The sequence below is a fragment of the Dunckerocampus dactyliophorus genome, chromosome 2 (assembly GCF_027744805.1).
Source record: "Dunckerocampus dactyliophorus isolate RoL2022-P2 chromosome 2, RoL_Ddac_1.1, whole genome shotgun sequence".
In the NCBI taxonomy this organism is placed as follows: domain Eukaryota; kingdom Metazoa; phylum Chordata; class Actinopteri; order Syngnathiformes; family Syngnathidae; genus Dunckerocampus; species Dunckerocampus dactyliophorus.
The window spans coordinates 27,507,803-27,526,308 of record NC_072820.1 but is presented as its reverse complement, the minus strand read 5'-3'; the positions used below and the strand labels follow the sequence as shown (position 1 = coordinate 27,526,308).

The window sequence follows — 18,506 nt, the reverse complement described above, 5'->3', positions numbered from 1 at the left end:
GCAATGATATTGAGGACTCACCTGTCCTTCCCCGTCTCCTTCTTGAAGACCATGTCGCAGTAGTTCATCCTGTCCTCTGTGGTGACGTAGATGCGAGCATGCGGGTAGCTGTCGGCCACCTGGCGCAGCATGTTGTAGACTATGCCCTTGCCGTCCTTGCGCATGTTCCTCAGCGGCCCCCACACTACGTAGACAGTGTCGTTGTGCTCGCCAAAGAAGTGCTGCGGCCTCTGTAGCAGTAGTGGTACGCTGGTGTGCGACACCACTCGTAGCGTGGTGCGGCGGCCCACGTCACGCTCGAAGCCCCGCGTTGGCGCGTTGTTCATGCGCCAGATGCACGGCGAGCGGTCGATGAGTGCGCCCGCCGCCTGGCCCAGGATCTGGCCCGAGCTGGACACCACGCTGCACAGCTCGCACTTCAGCTTCAGAGGCTGCGGACGACAGGTGAGCAGCTCACAAGTCAGTCATATAAACGCACCAAACAACTGTCTCTGCTGCCTTTCACTACTACTACAATAAACTTACACACATTCATCTTTGTTTAGCACCAGATTAGCATTTCTCTCACATTTATATGGCCAAGGCTAGACACATGTGTCCTGTAGGTGGCAGCACCGTGCATCTTCTCTGTGATAAATGATAAATTTAAAAAATCTAAATACTGCCAGTAATAAATAAACGACCGGTGAAAACTGGGTGTGTGATTTTAGAGTTGGGCCAGTAGCAATGAATAACCCAATAAATCGTAAAAAAGTCTAATTAAGTGACATTAGCGTGTAGCATATCGATAAGTAAATGTGCAATATTCAAAATGTACTGACATGTTTGGACCATTTGAAACAAATAAAGGAATATTTTGTTTTTTGGGAAGTCTACATTGTTCTGAAATGATTGGTGCAAAGACAAAATTACACAATTTATATATTTAATGTATGGATTTTATTTACATGTTCTTACTTTTTTATTCATATTATGAATATTTTTCATTACATATGATACAATTACAGACAATTTCAACATCACATTACAGAAAGTCTTCCTGTTTCCTGTCTGTAAATCATTTGATTTTTTTTTTTCATTTAAATAAATGTACAGAATTCCAGCTACAGCAGGGGTGTTCAACGTACAGCCCACATCTGTTTTTTTGTTAGCCTGCAGAACATTCAAAAAATACAATTTAACAAAAAAGTTTTTAAAAAACATAACAGCAAAAATTGAAAAATCAGTAGTAATTTTAGAATGATATTAATACAATATATTATTAGTCAAAAAATTAGTCAAAAAATTAAGAGGAAATATTAAGAGAAAATAATCTAACTAGAAGAAGTCAGAATTTTATAATATTAATAATATGTTATAATATTATGAAGAAAAATAACATCATTTTAAAGCCATTATACAAATAAATAAAATAATGATCATAATAATGATTTAAAAAAATCATTTTTTTTTTAAACTAGGTTGCGTAAAAAGTTTTAATGTTACAAGAAAATATTATGGCGATAAAGTCTAAATTTAAAGTAAAAATCTGATCTGCAGATATACCGTATAAGCCGCATCGATGTATATAAAATGGCATATTATATGAGTCTGTGAGGACCAGGCAACTCTTTATTTGACAGGAGCCAGTCATGAGCTATGAAAAAACTCACGAGATTGTCAACCCATTGGAAATTACAGGAGGTCATTACTCAACATAACAGTGTGACACACGGTGTCATCTTACATAAAACACTAAACTCATCATACAGCAACTTAACACCCAAAAGGTATACCTAATAAATATACAAACATGTACCAATACGGGTTTAAAATGAAAAAACAACATTTTAAAGATTTCCCAAAATGAATTTCGTTTGAGTAAAGCATTTCTTTGGAGGACAAGCAGCATAGAAAATGGTGGATGGCCCTGCAATGCTGTCTCTGTCGACCTTTTTTCCCCCCTTCTTTTTCTTTCTTTTTTTTTTTTTTCCCCTACTCTGTGTGTTATAACTGCAGTATATCCTGGAGCCACATGAGGCAGCAATGCATTTTTGCTGGATTTCCTTAATTGCTGTCCAATCACAACATTATAGGCTGTTTTTGTTAAAGTGCTTGTAAAATACAAGCAATTGATACTCATTTATATTGGCTTAACAGCGCTCCATAAAGTATCCCATCACAAGACCGGTGAAGAGAATTGTGAAACAGGAACTTACGATGCCGACCAGAGGGGCGAGGTGAGCATGAGTAATATTATAGTGCCGTCATGAATGTGTTTTCTCTACTTTGATAAAGGCGAACTTACCGGGAAGAAGCCTTGAAGGAGACTTCCAGTTTATCATCCCAAAATAAACGTGGCAGTGAACATTAACTGCCAGACATCACATTGCAATTCATTAAAAAAGGCAGAATTTAGTGTGTGCAAGTGTAAAGTATGTGGGAGTGACATCCTGTAAATGAATAAAATATTACAGCCTTCCCGCAGGCGTTTCAAGGGGAGGCGGTTTTAATAATCCTCGTAATTCCAGCACCCCCGACGCCTTCACAGCCAAGCGGGCGGCGGGAAAAGGCAGACTTGAAGACGTTAAATGATGGCTGTTGTGCTGCCAGCTGATTGAAATGCACCAGACGGCGCTCATTTTTAAGTAATGATTATTACGTTAGCACCCTGGTGGAGGAAGGGGCCTCCGCTGGGTCAAGTGTCTCGCTTTGAAAGATTCATCCTTCTTGTTGGCCAGAATTCATCCAGGAGGGGATGAATCATTCAACCAAAAACACAGTCATGGAAAACATTATTGGAGCACCCTTGTTTCTTCCGTTTCTTGTTCATTTTAATGCCTGATACAACTAAAGGTACCTTTGTTTGGACAAATATAACATTGACAACAAAAATAGCTCATAAGAGTTACATTTTTTGGCAGTACAATGCTATAGCTATTCATGTAAGAACTTAAGTGATTTTGGTTATTAAGAAAACCATGAAAGTTGCTAGATATCAGCTCTTAAATTAAATTCTTATGAGTTATATTTGTTATCATCATTATATTTGTCCAAACAAATGTACCTTTAGTTGTACCAGGCATTACAATGGATCACTAAACTGAAGAAACAAGGCTGGTCTAATCATTTTTTCCATGACTGTATGATTTCACGTTCCTTACACAACACAAGATGTGTACGTGTCGCCACCTGACTCCTTTAGAAAAAGTGCAATTTAAGCCGTGCTTTCTGTCAGGATGAGCTCACAATCCTGGAAGAAAAAATGGACGCCACCCTGCATGAGGCCAGCAGGTGAGAGCCTCTTGTGAGTGACACCTCGCTAAGAATGGTGGGAGATTACTGTCCGGGAGATGTATGAGGTGTCGCTGGCGGCTTACATGACGGCGTTCATGTGCCTATGACGTCTCCAACATGAGCACCGCCACGACCAGACCTCCTGTTTGGAGGCGTGGCAATGCGTGGAAGATGTGATGTTCATTTGCATAAATCTCAGAAGGAAGTTCGGAGATAGGAGCCCAAACGTGATTGCCTTTCCGTGCATGCTGCGTGTTGGCACCCCTCACTATCCCGAGGCTCAACATTAATCTGCCAATTTCTGCCACGTTCCTCCCGCCGACATACCCAAACGGCGAATCCTCGCTCGTGTTGCCAGCAGCTACATTTTGATGCGCTGGGAATTAACGGCGCTTTTGTTATTTCAATTTGCATAAATTGTGCAGGGAGCATCCTGCAGCGAGCCGTTTGAAGGCGGAAGAATGCGATGGTACAAAAGCCAGGACGTGCGCACACGGTGGAGAAGCTATCATGCACGCCTTTTCATGAATTCAGCCAATCCCGGAGGAGAACCTTTGAAAGTGACATGCAATGAGAGAAAGACTCACTTCCTGTTTGGGGATGCTGACATAGCCCAGGTGAGGCATGAAGGCCTGGAAGGCCTGCTTGGACGACGCCCAACGGCCGCCCAACATCTCACTCAGCGCAGGCTGCCACTGGAAGTTGACAGCCACCACGAAGAGAGACACCGCCACAACCAGGCCCGTCGCCATCACCGACTTCCTCTGTGGGCGCAGAAGAACAGCAGCACACCTTTAACTCTTACTGAACACAACAACCACACACACACACACACAAGCATGAACCGCAAGCATGGTGGCTCTGATATGCTGTGGATGTCCAAAGTGTGGCCTGGGGGCCATTTGCACTCCACGGGTGTTTTTTTCATTGGCCAGCGTTTGTGTTGTTTCCCATTGTGACCCACTCAAACGAGAAAGAGGAAATAAATGTGAACCAAAATAAACATGTCAGGCTTTTTTACCTATAACAGCAATAAGCTGAGATGCAGTTTTTTATTGAAATATATACTGCATATAACCTCTTAGCATATCCACATGTGTTGTTTTACAAAATAGCAAAGTGGCAAAGTTGCATCTTTTCACTTTTCACTATGTTGCCAAAATGTTTGGACACCCCTGCTTTACTGTGACCTATAAAATCAATAGGGTTCTTCCAGTGACATTCCGTCATTGAAAGAATAAAGTCCTGAAATGGAATAAAGTCCTGAATTGAACTTTTGTTGTGTAGCATTTAAAAATCAATAGATTTCTTGTCTGGCCATGATCAAAGTCTGTGGGATGATCAGAGTAGACAACTCCCCTGCCGTGGCATCACTTCCTGTCTCAGCAACACAGCTGCTTTTGTTTTGTGCAAGATGAAAGCAGACAGGAAACGCGGCAGTGATGAGCAAACAAATAGGAGGTGGAGAAGCAGAAAAGGTTTCATTAGATTGGAGGCAGCGCCGCGCGTCAACGCTCGTGGAAGCGGGAAGAAAAAAGTTGTTTTCAGTCACGAGATCCAGCGTGGCACCGCCAGTCCGGCAGAATCCACCAGGGAAACTTTTTTTTTCCGGAAGGCACGGACTCTTTGAAGCCATCTGATGGAAAGAAGATGGGTGGGAGCACAGTGCCATGGCGGCGTCCTTCCTGCAGCCCTCTCTCACGCCTCCGACTCCAATCCGCAACATCAAACGTCCTGGATGGAGTTGCCGCTCCGATGGGATCAGAGAGACATGACACGGTGACTCTTCACGGTACAGAAGTCACGCCACATTAGCGCTCATCTCCAAGCTAAACGCTTGTCTTTTAGCATCGTCTGATGCCGCAATTCTACCACCGGTCATGGTCTGGGGAAGCAGGAATGCTGCCCGCACCAGGAAGGTGCTGATATGAGACAGAGACTGGGCCGCATGGCAGTTTTCCAACATGATAAGAAGCCCAAACACCTCCAAGATGATCAAATGCCTTCTCAGAAAGATGAAAATGAAGGTGATGGAGTGGACAGGTATGTCTCCTCCACACCTGAACCCAAGTCAACACCTGTGGGGCATCCTCAAGGGCAAGGGAAGTTGGAGGAGTGCAAGGTGTCCAGCAGTGATGTCCTCATGGAGGAGTGAAGAAAGGAAAAACCTGTGCAGCTCTGCTCAAGTCCATGCCCAAGAGGATTAAGGCAACGCTTGATAAAAATGGTGGTCATGCTAAATATTCACAGCAAGCACACATTATGTTGGAAAACTGCCATACGGCCCAGTTTCTGCTTCACAATGTTGCAGTAGATGTTGGGAGTTCTTGTCTGTCTCAATGAAACGCAGATGCCACGTGCCGGCAGCACTCATGCAGCCCCAGACTGTGACGTAATACACAATCACCTTGTGTTGGCAGATATTTACACAATAATGGCTGTGTTGATGGTACACCTATAGTATACTGCTATACAAGCTGCACACTGACTATGCTAAAGCAGTGGTCTCCAACCCCCGGGCCGCGGCCCGGTCATTTGGTACCGGGGCCGCACAGAAAGAAAAATAATTTCCATTATTTCATTTTTTTTTATGTTTTATTTTTGAAAAGTGGCCGGATTCTCTCTGTTACATCCGTCTCACTTGACGCATGTCCATTGTGCGTGTGCTAACTTTATCTCATGCCGGACAGATTGTATTTTTACCATTTTTCCTTCACCTCATATTTGGTGTCAAATGCTGATACTATGTGGGAATGCATAAAGGTAAGTTTTGATGCCTTATTGAGTGCTAATGTGCACATTTGTCTCAAGTTAATTCATGCTAGCACACTGCCTTTTACCACACACATCAAACAGCCATGTAATCATCTCTCTGGAAAAACTTGGCTGGAACTTGAACTAGTGGATGGTTGGTTGGCATTCATTTTGTGCTTTTAATTTGATGTTATTCATGTCTTAGTTTTACACAATACATAATAAATAAGATAAATTAGATCGCTATAATGTACAAACCCCCCCCCGGTCCACGGGAGATTTGTGGGAACACAAGCCGGTCCGTGGGTCAAAAAAGGTTGGGGACCACTGATCTAAAGTATACTGCTCAAAAAAATAAAGCGAACACTTAATCAATCACAATGTCAATCACACGTCTGTGAAATTAAACTGTCCACCTAAGAAGCAACAATCTCACATGTTGTGCAAATGGAAAAGACAACAGCTGGACAGCAAGACACCCCCAATAATAATAATAATAAATTTGATTTCCATTGATAATGTTTGTGTGATTGAGTTGTCAGCACATTCAACTATGTAAAGAACAACGTATTTTAAAAGAATATGTCATTCATTCACATCTAGGGTGTGTTATTTTAGTGTTCCCTTTATTTTTTCTTAGTGTATATATATATATATATATATATATATATATATATATATATATATATATATATATACACTGTATATGCATGTTTACTGTCTATAGTAATATTCCTTGAGAAGTTGCTGAAATATGAGAGCTGTAAAGTACTCACTTTGGGAGATACACTACCATACCTGTCAACACTTGCGTTGGAAACTAAGGGACATTTTACAGAAGATGATGGAAGATGTGTTCTTCCACCAGAATGTCCACCAGCACGCAAGAAAAAACATGTTATTTTACTGCCACGCTTGTTTTATTTTGAAGGCCTGACTTTACCTGGATGTGTTACATCCATTTTGCCTGAGGATTTTTTTTTCCTCAAAGTTCAAGTACAAGAAACTTTTAAAACAGGAGCGCGCTGGGAAAAAAGGGCAAAATCTTGCAGCTTTGCAGTTCCCGTCATATCCTGCAGAGGGCGTCATACTAAAAGGGCATTGAAATGTGGAGGAAAATGGGGAGATATTTTACATCTTTATGGAATTACTCAGGTTTGGATTGGTAAAAAAGATTCAAAAATAACCTTTAAATGTGTTTAGTATAATGGGCTGGCATAGGGAGCAAGTGCAGGTGACGGTTGGCGTGATCTTTCCGTGTCACGTAGCGCAGATAAAAAGCGAAATCTTCTATGAGCTGTGACAGCACAATCCTTCAATTCAGGTCAAATGAGTGCTAATCTGCTGTGCCGCCAGCATCAGAATGTACATTTTACACTCAAAAAAAGCTTCTTATTTGATGTGAATGTGTTGTGAAAGAGGCAACAACAAAACATAGGCGATGTCCTTTTGTTGGAAGTGGGAGCGTACTTTCCTTACACTACGTGTGACCTTCACGCCGTCACAAGCCATTACACTAATGCATTAGTCGCATCTAATGCAACATAATCCCCCAGAGGATATTTCCTGTGCACCACATGTTCACCGTCAAAATAATCATCATCATCATCATCATGTACTAGAAGATGCTTGCTAACACAACAATTTTATATCATGCTCCCTTTTAGCAAAGCTTTTACAGGTGCCCTATGATGCCAAAGGGACTTTTCACTGATGTTCTAGCGGTAATACGTGCTTATGAACACACGTCTAGCATCTCCCTCAGTTGGTTGCTTTCCATGACGTCATGAAAGAAAAACCTCCATCCTTGTGGACGTGACACCAGCTCAGACCCGCCACTAGCTACATGAGCGCGCCCTGTGAATAAGCCCACCAATTTCTAAAACAACAGGCTTCACTACACATCTTAAAATGCAGCTTGGAGCTGTGCCAACTATCCGTCAGGCAGTTACAGGTGTGGGAGATGTACAGTAAGTTTTATCATGGACAGTAATCCCTTGTTTATGGCGGTTAATTGGTTCTAGACCTGACCGTGACAAGTGAATTTCCATGGGGATTTCTTACAGTATGTATAAATGGAATATTTTGGTAGTTAGAGCATATAAAACCTGTTTACAACTTTCTAAATACGCTTTTAAACATTACTAGAGCCCTCGAGACATGCGATAACACCTCCATAGTCACCTTTACACTCCTATTATCCAATATAGTAGACATTATAACAGAAAATAAGACATAGGCTTAGGCTTAGGAAAATAAGTAATAATAAAACAGAATAAAAATAATAAAACAGAAAATAAGTCGTAGTATCATGAGAAAAATAATTTAAAAAAAACAAATTAGGTTTGAAAAAGTACAAAAACAAAATCAAAACATTTTGGGATAAAGTCATAATACTATGACAAAAAAGTCAAAAGAATACAGTTAAAATATCTGTTAAAAAAAACATTTTAAAATGGAAAAATGAGCCTAAAAGTTTAATGTAAGGAGAATAAATTCATATTCATAATTGTCTTTGTCTTTTTACTTGAAATATATATAACATGGGTTGCTTTACAAAATGTAAAATATCAATGTGGCCCCCGCATCATGATTTTTCAGTATGCGGCACTCGGTGGAAGAAGTTTGGGCACACAGAGTCACACAGACTGACGCTCTTTTAAAATTTTATTGCCAAACTGGACGCAAACAGTAGTGCCCAATTCCAACACAACACAACACAACACTTCGCTCTCTCTCCCATAACAACACTTCCTCCTTATCCATCATTAACATTAAAAGCGACGTACGTCCACCAACACCAGCAACATTACAACACCTGACACCAAGTGACCAATGTAGAATAGTACATATTAGGGATGTCCGATAATATCGGCCCACAGTTGTTATCGGCCCGATATTGGCATAGAAATGTAATATTGGTCAATATCGGTTTCGGGATTTTTCCCTATAATGAAAGCTAATAATAAACATAATGCTGTATATAGACCTATGGGCTTCTGTATTTGCTGGCACGCAAAAGGTGACCTTATCAAACCGCCTCTCAAGCGTGTAAACAAACGTGGGTGGCTAGTAAGTAACAAGCTAGCTCACTCCTTCCATCCATCCATTTTCTGTCGCCTAACCTCACTAGTAGGAATGTCACAATTCCCGGAAGTAAGCGACAGTAAGATCTGAGTGTGTGATTAGGAGAGTCATCATCAATATATAGATATATAAAATCATATACACTGAAACACAATACCGAATACTTGAAAAAAAAATGTATATAAAAATGACACAATATTCAAAATACTTGAATTCACTAACACCAGACAAATTTATTAATTTAATTAAATTACGTAAAATTTCACTATACACTTTTTTCCCTGGACTTCTGGATGATCAAAAACATGTAAATGGCTACTCTGCTGACTTTTAAAGCAAACGTCACAGCCTAAGCCTAATCGCAAGTATTTCTCAAATGATTTACAATGTTGTACACTGTTGTTGATGCTGTATCCATTAGCATTAGCTTTCACGACAGGAGATATGTGATGTTACACATATCAATATCGGTATCGGCTGATATCGGTATCGTAAATTGAGAGTTGGACAATATCAGCATATCGGTTATCAGTAAAAAAGCCAATATCGGACATTCCTACTACATATCATCTACAATGTCTTTTGTCTTTTTGTCTTTGTCTTCTGAATGCCCTATATTTGTATTTTGTTTAATTTTACAATGTTACAATATTTGAAAATGCTTCATTTAGGCAAAAAATATGTGACATTTTCTTAAACATGCATATTTTTGACAAATTTTTGCCGTATTGAACCATGAAACAGCATCATTTATCAATTCATATAATTTTGAAAAACAGTGAAATTTCAAACACGATGTGGGACGACTGTAGTTTGTCTTTCATGAATATGCTAACCTAGCATGATGTTAAAATGTAATATTAGCACTTTAGCACATATAACTATTAGGGGTGTAACGATTCATCCACTCCATCAATGAATGGATTTATATCCCTATGATCCAACTACATCAATCTAACATCTGCCAGGCAGTTTCGATACAGTATAAAACCACGATCTGTACTGGTCGCAGTTGTTTATCTTCCCCAGTTTCCTGAGACGGCTACCAAACCACTGGTAGCACGAATTACCTCTGGATTGTCGACATGCTTCCGGCTTCCTGCTCCTGCGTGGCCATCAACGTTGTCTTGACTCAATGTTAAAGCAATGGGAACCAAAGACACTACTTCCTGGTATGACATGTAACTAACTTCTGACTGAACAAACAACTAACTTCTTTAATACTTGGGGTACAAAAGTGAATGATGTATCAAAGTAAAGTTCAAGTCATGTTTTATCAGATAGAATGAATCACAGACTTGATTTAATTCAACCTCCTAATTCATTCATTGTTAATTCAACCTGAAGTGCTGGTTGCACTTTATTCAAATAAAATGTGAATGCATTTACCATTAATTGTCGTTTACTTGTTTGTTTGTATCCATAATTAATTTATACCTGATTCCCTTACAAAAAAGCAACAGGAATCTAGGAAACGTCACCTGTACTCTCTGGTATCCAGGTATTTATTTCACAGTCACACTGGTTGAATTTTTGGCTAAAAAATGACTGAATCGATTTAAAGTTGCTATATCGTTTTGGATCGTATTGTTGTAAATGAACCAATATCGTCCTTGAATCGTATCGACAACCACGAATCGTGATACTAATCTAATCATTATTCAAATGAATTGTTACACCACTGATAGCTAAGCTGGTGTTGATGTACATCCCTGTTGGGTCTAAATGAGGTAGGTCCAAACCTCTGCTGTACATCTTCTGCCATCTGTGTGTGTGTGTGTGTGTGTGTGTGTGTGTGAGTGCGTGTGCATGCGTGTGTGTGTGTGTGTATGCATTTTTCAAGGGCAAAAGCAGCAGAAAAAAAATCAATTTCCATTTGCCAAATGTCAGAAAAGGATTTACTGACATTTCCTTATTTCACGCCCTAAAAACTCGGCCCGTCATTTTCTACTGTGGACTTTGTTAGAGGTGCAACAGCCAAGTGTGTTTCCTCTCGCATTCCACCGGGATGTTAATTGGACTTCATTAGCAGTCTGGATCCAGAATCAGTGCCCCCAGTAGGACATGTCATGCTAGAATAGATGCTAATGCTAGCACGGCAGCTTGTGGAGCAGCTGGCACACACAGACTTGATCAACACTAATGCAATTAGCAAGACTTTCTGCTCGCTCAGACGTCCGCTCAATGACACGTCGGACGCCACTCAGAGGGGAAAAAGGGCAGTGAGGCTCGTTGCGATGCCTCGAGCCTGGTGAGAGAGTACGTGAAGGGTTACAACAGCTTGGCTCTGACAAGACGGCCGTGCCACACTTGACGTGACGGGCACACCGGGCTTTGCAGGCTTGGACGCTCAGAACCGAGAGATTGAACACCGCTGCTCTGCAAACACACCACATGGTGGCACTCTTATTAAAACCCCATAAGCCTTGAAATTGACTTGAAATTTCTCACTGTAACTTTAGGACGTTTAGCCGCGTAGACTGGTCGTCAGGCTTGCACGAAAGCAAGAGAAGGCGTTTCTCCAAGCCGCAGCTACATAATCCACACTGCTTGCCTGTTGGAATTCCAGTAAGGACTTACCATCTTATATTAACCTGGACCTTGCTGCATGTTTTGTGGGTGGATTGACTGTGGAAGCTAGGCCTGTCACAATAATCAAAAAATGAATTAATCACACGACACATAAAAACAAACTTGATCATTTTGCCGGCCTCGATAAATTGCCATGTGGATGCGTGTTTGTTTTCCTCTACCAAACAGGCTGAATGACAAGAGGGTTCACTCTGTGCTTCTGTCTCAAAACCTGTGCGCGTTGGTTCTATAGCGGAATGAACGGAGTGAGTGAACCCTCCTGTCAGTCATTAAGTCTCTTTGTCCCAGTGTGTGGAGTCGGGTCTGCTAGCGAGTGACAACACTCCATTGTGAAAATGCCCACCTGATAAAATCACTCTGCAAGTGAGAAAACAAAAAAAAATGCTGCTCGGTGTGCAGCGGAGCCTTCGTCCCGACAGTCAACGCTTACTGAGGCATTTGGTCGGCAAAGTACAGTAAATATAAACAAAACAGCGCAACATGGTTCACGCTCACAGATAGTGTTGTTTGCTACATGTTAAGCCTTCCTACTAAGTAATAGTACCCAATGTTCATTATTTATTGAAGTGCAATTTTGTTTACACAAACATGATACTCCATTTTATTTATTATTTTTATTGTTGTGTGTGGTTTTTAGTGGAGTGTTTTTTTCTTAACAGTGACAGGGTTTATTTTTTGTTGTTTTGGGGGGGGGGGGGGTTCAGTGCAATTTTTGCTAAGAGACTAAGCAGCAATTTTATTTTCATTGGGGGGGTTTTGGCATTTTTTGTTTTTTTAATGTATTATGTTGTTTCTTTGTTTAATGAATTTAATTTAAAGGCTCTTGACATTCCAATTGCAATGTTAAATATTCTTAAGAAATTAAAGTTTATCACTCTTGATACGGTGTACTCGCATTATGCCATATATTATCATTACATTAATTAAAAAATGGCCTCAAAATAATGTTGACAATAATCTTGTTTATCGGCAATAATTTGTAGGACAATTATCGTCCAGCAAAATTTGTTATCGTGACAGACCTAGGGGAAGCTAATGCTAACATAGCCAAACACAACTATGGTGTTTTCAAGGACTGCCAAACAAAGTGTGAAATCTCAAGGCTTGAGGAAGACAAATGATCAGTAAAGCATAAAGACGTAAACATGTCAAAATGTAGCAACAATGCCTTATTATGACGTATTTATTGATTATTACCAACATATGGTAACTTTCGACCACAAATGCACAAATTTGCAGGACCATGAATGCTGAATCGCGAATGTCTTTCTTAACCTCTACTGACCCAAAGGCAAGGCATGGGCCGGGATGAGATTCTGACAGTATGATAATCTTGGCCAAAAATATCACTGTTTCACGCTATTATAATTCTAGTTCTAAAATGTGTTATTTTGAAATATCTTCATTGAAAAGAAAATATTTTTTTTAAGAGTATCAATAGAACATGATAGAAGTGGAAGGTATGTGTAAATAACTGGAAGCACTTTGGCTTTCAGGTAAAAATGAGCTGGACAAGAGCCAGACAAAATGCAAGCTTTGTCATACAAGCTTAAAATATTTTGGGAACACGACAAATATGAGAAAGCACATAGCACGTTTCCACCAAACCAGGAGGAAAAACAGTCAGCTGAAGCTGCTCCCAGCCAGAGAACCATCGAGCAGGTGATAACTAATTTTCCACCCAACTCAGAAAAGGTGAGGCGAATCACAAAGTCAGTCGCTACTTTTATTGCCAAGGATTTGTGGCTGTATTCAATTAAAGGAGCAGGGCTTTCCTGCTTTGTTGCGCACTTTGGAACCCAGATACGTCCCATCGCAACGTCATTTTACTGACACTGCAATTGTGAATAAGGGTAACATGTTTTTTTTGGTTATTCATAATATACTGACGTCTGCAAGCATTATTCTTGTATGAGAGCCGCTGGTACAGAAATCATATTTTCTATGAAAGCTCTTTTTGACTTTGCTATACAAAAATATTTTAAATAAATATAAAGAGATTCTATGCTCAGGATTTTAGTTTGAATTCAGAAGTCTTTGTGAATAAATGCATTTTTTTTATGTTGGTTACTCAGAATATGCTGAAGTTTCTTAATTTGATTCCTGCAAGCTGCTACTGGTGCACTTTACTTTTCATGCTGGTTGTGTGCAATGGGAAATACAGTATGTTGGTAGATGTAACCTTCCAATTATTAAAAGATAATTAAATGAATCTGTTTCATGTTCATTTTAATTGTGAATCATTACAAATATGCTTTGTTTTAGTAGTAAACAGTGAATAAAAAGAAATTATATTGAGAAAAAAAATATGACCTAGACCAGGGGTGGCCATTACGTCAATCGCGAGCTACCGGTAGATCGCCGAGGTAGTTTGGGTCGATCGCGTAAACGTCACTATGTAGTTGTCATATGACATCAGTCAGCTGACATTAAACTCCCCTCCTGATTCGCGCTTGCTTCCCCGCAGCGTTTCAAGCTACACACGAAGATGCAACTTTCATCTTTATGATTGTGATTATGGATGAACTAACTCTGCGGTAAAATGTCTATCTACAACAAAAGTTATCTGATCACTTGTAGCGGCTAGCTACGTAGAAAAAAAGTGTATTGTTTACTGGCTTTGCTTGGCGTCATGAACTCTACTACAGAAATGAGTGTTTTCTACACGTTGGCTTCTTAAACTATTATTTCATGATGAAATTACAAATGTGCTCATTAGTGAAACCTTTTCAATATGTTGCCTTGACTTGGGCTGCATTGTCTTGCATCATCATTTTACATTCTTGTATATCGGTAATGTTTGATAAGAAATGTTAACTGGATGTAATACATGAACTGTGTGCCCTAATGAACGTGACATAGCTAATGTGACTGACATATTACCAGTACTCACTCACTAGTACACAACTATTTAGGAGTTATGTGGAATGATCTTTATTTCCACATTGAATCTAATAATGATATAAACTATTTTGATTACTTGTAAACTTTGAAAATGTGAATGTGAAATACTAATCATTAGTATTTACAATAGAATTTCAGAGTTTACTGTTGACATTTTGGATATGTTGTTTGTTTTATAGAAAGAGGTAGATCATTTTGACTTGTACTTGCATGCTGAGAAAGTGCGTGCACTCCTGATATACATGTATAACGTATATAAATACCTACTCATATTTTTTAAAATAAATATAGTAAATATATATACTTTCTATATTTATAGTAGTAGGTAGATCTTTGGGACTTGGTCATTTTAAAAGTAGCTTGCAAGCTAAAAAAGTGAGCACCCCTGAGCTAGACCATTATTTTAATGGGATGACGATGTGGAAAATGTACTTAAATAGTGTTATGTGCTTACACGTATTGTTGGATAGTTGGATAGCTGCAAAGCCAGGTGAAATACACAGTAAGTGTGAATCCCAACTCCACCCATTACCCTTTATCTTAGCCCTTACCCCAGGTTTATGCGTTCATGAGCATCAAGTGGCGTCTCAATTCTCCTTAAATCAAGGGGTAATGGGTAAGTGTTAAGCGGTGTACAGCTCTAGAAACTACACTTGAAATGAAGAGGTAGGAGGAGCTTCCTCGGATGCAACATCCGCTGACAAGACGGCAGAGCAGAGATCAAAAGAAGGATATAAATGTAAGCAATTAAGTATGTTACTGATTTTCACAGTAACATCACTCAAGTTTTATTAGATATTCAATCCTTTGCTGCACCACAAGGCTGAAGTTAGCTTTTGATTCGCCAGCCTCCGCTTTGATTTACATGGTATTAACCTAATATGACATTTGACATTAGAAAACACCAGCAAGACTTATTGTGGTGTATGAATGGCAATGCATGCGAGGACGGATTGTCGCCGCTGTGTCGTGCCGCTGATGCATCTGCAATTTTTTTTAATGACAAATAGCAATTTCATATGACTTATTTATTGATTAACTTATTTATTTATGCTTTTTCAACAATTAGCAGAACATGAACAGAGAACATTGCAAAACTGTTCATTTAATGGCAAAGTTGCTGAGTATATTTACAAACATCTCCACTCTGTGTGCTAATTTGTCATTAAATACAGGCGTCATGTTTGAATAGAACACTTATAAAACTACTAAGAGGTGAAGCAAATATTCTTTGGTGAACTACTCAACATCAGCTGGTGAGGTACTGCTAGCATATGAGCTACAGTACCTGTTGGACACCCCTGTGATAGCATCACTGTCTAAAGATGGACACACGACGTGTTTGTTGAACACCTCAGACACACATTTAGTGTTTAAAAGACAAGCCATAAGTATTATAATGATAACAAGAGAGCAAGGTTGTTAAGTGACACTTTAAAAAGTAACTTGTGATGATGATTGTAGCCCGTAGCTCACCCAGGGTTTCCACTCATGTAATTGATCGTGGGGGCCTGCCACTACAAAATAAAAGTCGCCACACCTTAAAAATTAACTTGAAAACAGTGTTAAGTAATATGTTGTATGAATGTATATACTGCATATGCTATATAGATACATATATAGCTTATTATTTATGCAAATATTGACCACAATGAGTTTGAAAACAATTGAAAATGCCATAAAAATGTTTCACTGCACTTTATTCCTTATTATCATGCAAAAAGCTATCTACAGTATGCCAGCGTGTGTGATCGCTCACGTTTCAATCTCATTCCACTTTCTGGCGTCTTTTACCCATTTGCACTGCCTCTCTGGCATTAGCTAGCTGGATCACAGGCGAGCTAGAAATGGTATCACATCCACGCTAACTTACTTTTTAAAGTGTCACTTAACAACCTTGCTCTCTTGTTATCATTATAATACTTATGGCTTGTCTTTTAAACACTAGATGTGTGTCTGAGGTGTTCAACAAACACGTAGTCCCTACGAGATGCAACGTATACGACGTTTAAGCTCTGTAATATGCTCTATAAAACAACTAGAATGTTCTCCTTGACGGACCCTGACAGCGTGGCACTGAAGTGTAGTGTTATATTGTTTTACAAAGTCACAGCTTGCCATGGTGTAAAAGTTTATTTTTTATTTATGTTGGTGTGATGGAAATAAGCAACAATCCTGCAAAATCTGAAGAAAGAAGGAGACAAATAATGCGATTGATTCTGAATGCTTGATACCAATTTGACCTTTCAACTCTGCCACCTTGCCATTCAAAATTCATGGTGTTCTTGCTTCAACAGAAAGCAGCAAGTGTATGGAAGGAGTGGAACATAAGTACCGCAACATATTTGCACTTGTTCATAACAGAGAAATAACGCTTGATTACAAGGCCTTTCACTTGGAACAAAAAGCAAGGCTTTCAGCATTCACACAATAAAATCAAGCAATATGATTATATAAAGACCCAAAAAGTAGCATAACCGTGCAAGCTTGCCTCGAGCGCCACTGAAATAAAGGCTTAATAATCACAAAAACACTAACTGCAGGCTGACTGGGAGCTGAGCATCCCAAAAGTTCGCTTCTGTCCTTCCATGACTTGCCTGACATTAACGTGAGTGCCTAATTCCATTGGAAAAACCCGCTACAAATAAGCTACACCTCCAAAATTCTCCGCCAGAGAAGCGCAGAGCAGCGCCATTTGAACCCTGTCAACACGTCCGCGATGCAGCACCTGCATCATCTTCCAGCCTTGTTGTTAGAAGAAAAGAACACAACGACCCCCGCCCCCCATCCTTCCCTCCACTCACCTTCCACAGCCAGGCCATCCGTCTTTCCACCATGCTTCTTGTTGTCGTCAGCACCGCGATACCGTCGTCTCCAGCGTTTGCCGGCTCAGTAAGGGCGGCTTTTAAACGCCTAAATAATCCACTGACATTTTTAAGGCTCACGCGCACCGCTATTCGCCTTTTTGTTTCCTTTTTTGCTTCTGAGCCGAGCTGCCGCAAGCTGAGGCGACGCAGTGACACTATTGGTCCGCCCAGACGCAGAGTCCCGCCCCCTACCATAACCCATGGCTCTATCGCGAGTCACGTGACCGATGCTGCGCTTATCCCTGCTCTCGTCTCTGATTGGCTGGGGGAAATTACACGGTTCTGCTGCGTTTTAGTGAGACATGTGGCGTCTGTTGTAACTAAAGCTGTACCTCCAATCAATATCCTCTGCTAATAACCACAAAGCTATCAATACTATAAATCTGTGCTCCCACTTCAATATCCTTTACTTTCATTGCTCACGTCCCCTGGTGTATCTTACTTTAATTACTATTATTATTATTATTATTATCTTTTTTTAATCACTTTTCTGTTACATTTTTATTTCCTTAATCTCGATTTCTATAGGATTTATTGTGTGTTGTTGTTATCCAATTGTTATTTGTTAATGCCCATGGTTTGACGCTATGTTATTGTAAATTGTATGGCATTAATAAAGTTGAATAGAAAAAATAAATAAATGTGGCGTCTGTTGTATTTTGACAGGGAGTTTGCGTTGCCATTTAGGGTACCTTGATTTAAAAAGGGCTGAACATTAAGTTCCGCTTGATAAAGCTCGATAGAAATGTGATGACACCGTGCTAGATATTGCTCTCTAGCGGCTGGTAGCGGTATAGCTACGAATTATACCTATAGGTCAGGGGTGTCCAAACTTTTGGACTTTTTGAGCTTCCATATTATCCTAAAATATTTAGATTTTATTTTCTTCTTCATTGTCAAGTTTTTTCCAACCTAATTTTCCAAAATGTGCATCTTTATTCTTTGTTTTGTTTCTCATATTATGACTTTTTTTTCTTAAAATATTAACTTTATGCTTCTTGAATATTTTTCCCTGATAATATTACG

At 39.8% G+C, this 18,506-nt stretch overlaps 1 protein-coding gene across 3 annotated transcripts in view; it reads right to left on the bottom strand.

Moving 5' to 3' along the window:
* Positions 1–17,636, bottom strand: part of st6galnac3 (ST6 (alpha-N-acetyl-neuraminyl-2,3-beta-galactosyl-1,3)-N-acetylgalactosaminide alpha-2,6-sialyltransferase 3) — a 39,484-nt gene extending 21,848 nt beyond the window's left edge. For 2 of the 3 annotated variants that reach the window (XR_008569511.1, XM_054767376.1), the window contains exons 1-3: positions 17,418–17,636; positions 3,864–4,040; positions 22–431 (exon numbers count right to left, since the gene is read on the bottom strand). Coding sequence is in view for 2 of the 3 variants with exons in the window: in XM_054767376.1 (XP_054623351.1) it covers positions 22–431; positions 3,864–4,040; positions 17,418–17,450 (620 nt within the window). In the remaining variant the exon portion in view is untranslated. The remainder of the gene's footprint in view (positions 1–21; positions 432–3,863; positions 4,041–17,417) is intronic. The other variant, XM_054767377.1, reaches the window with a different exon arrangement.
* Positions 17,637–18,506: the final 870 nt, after the last annotated feature.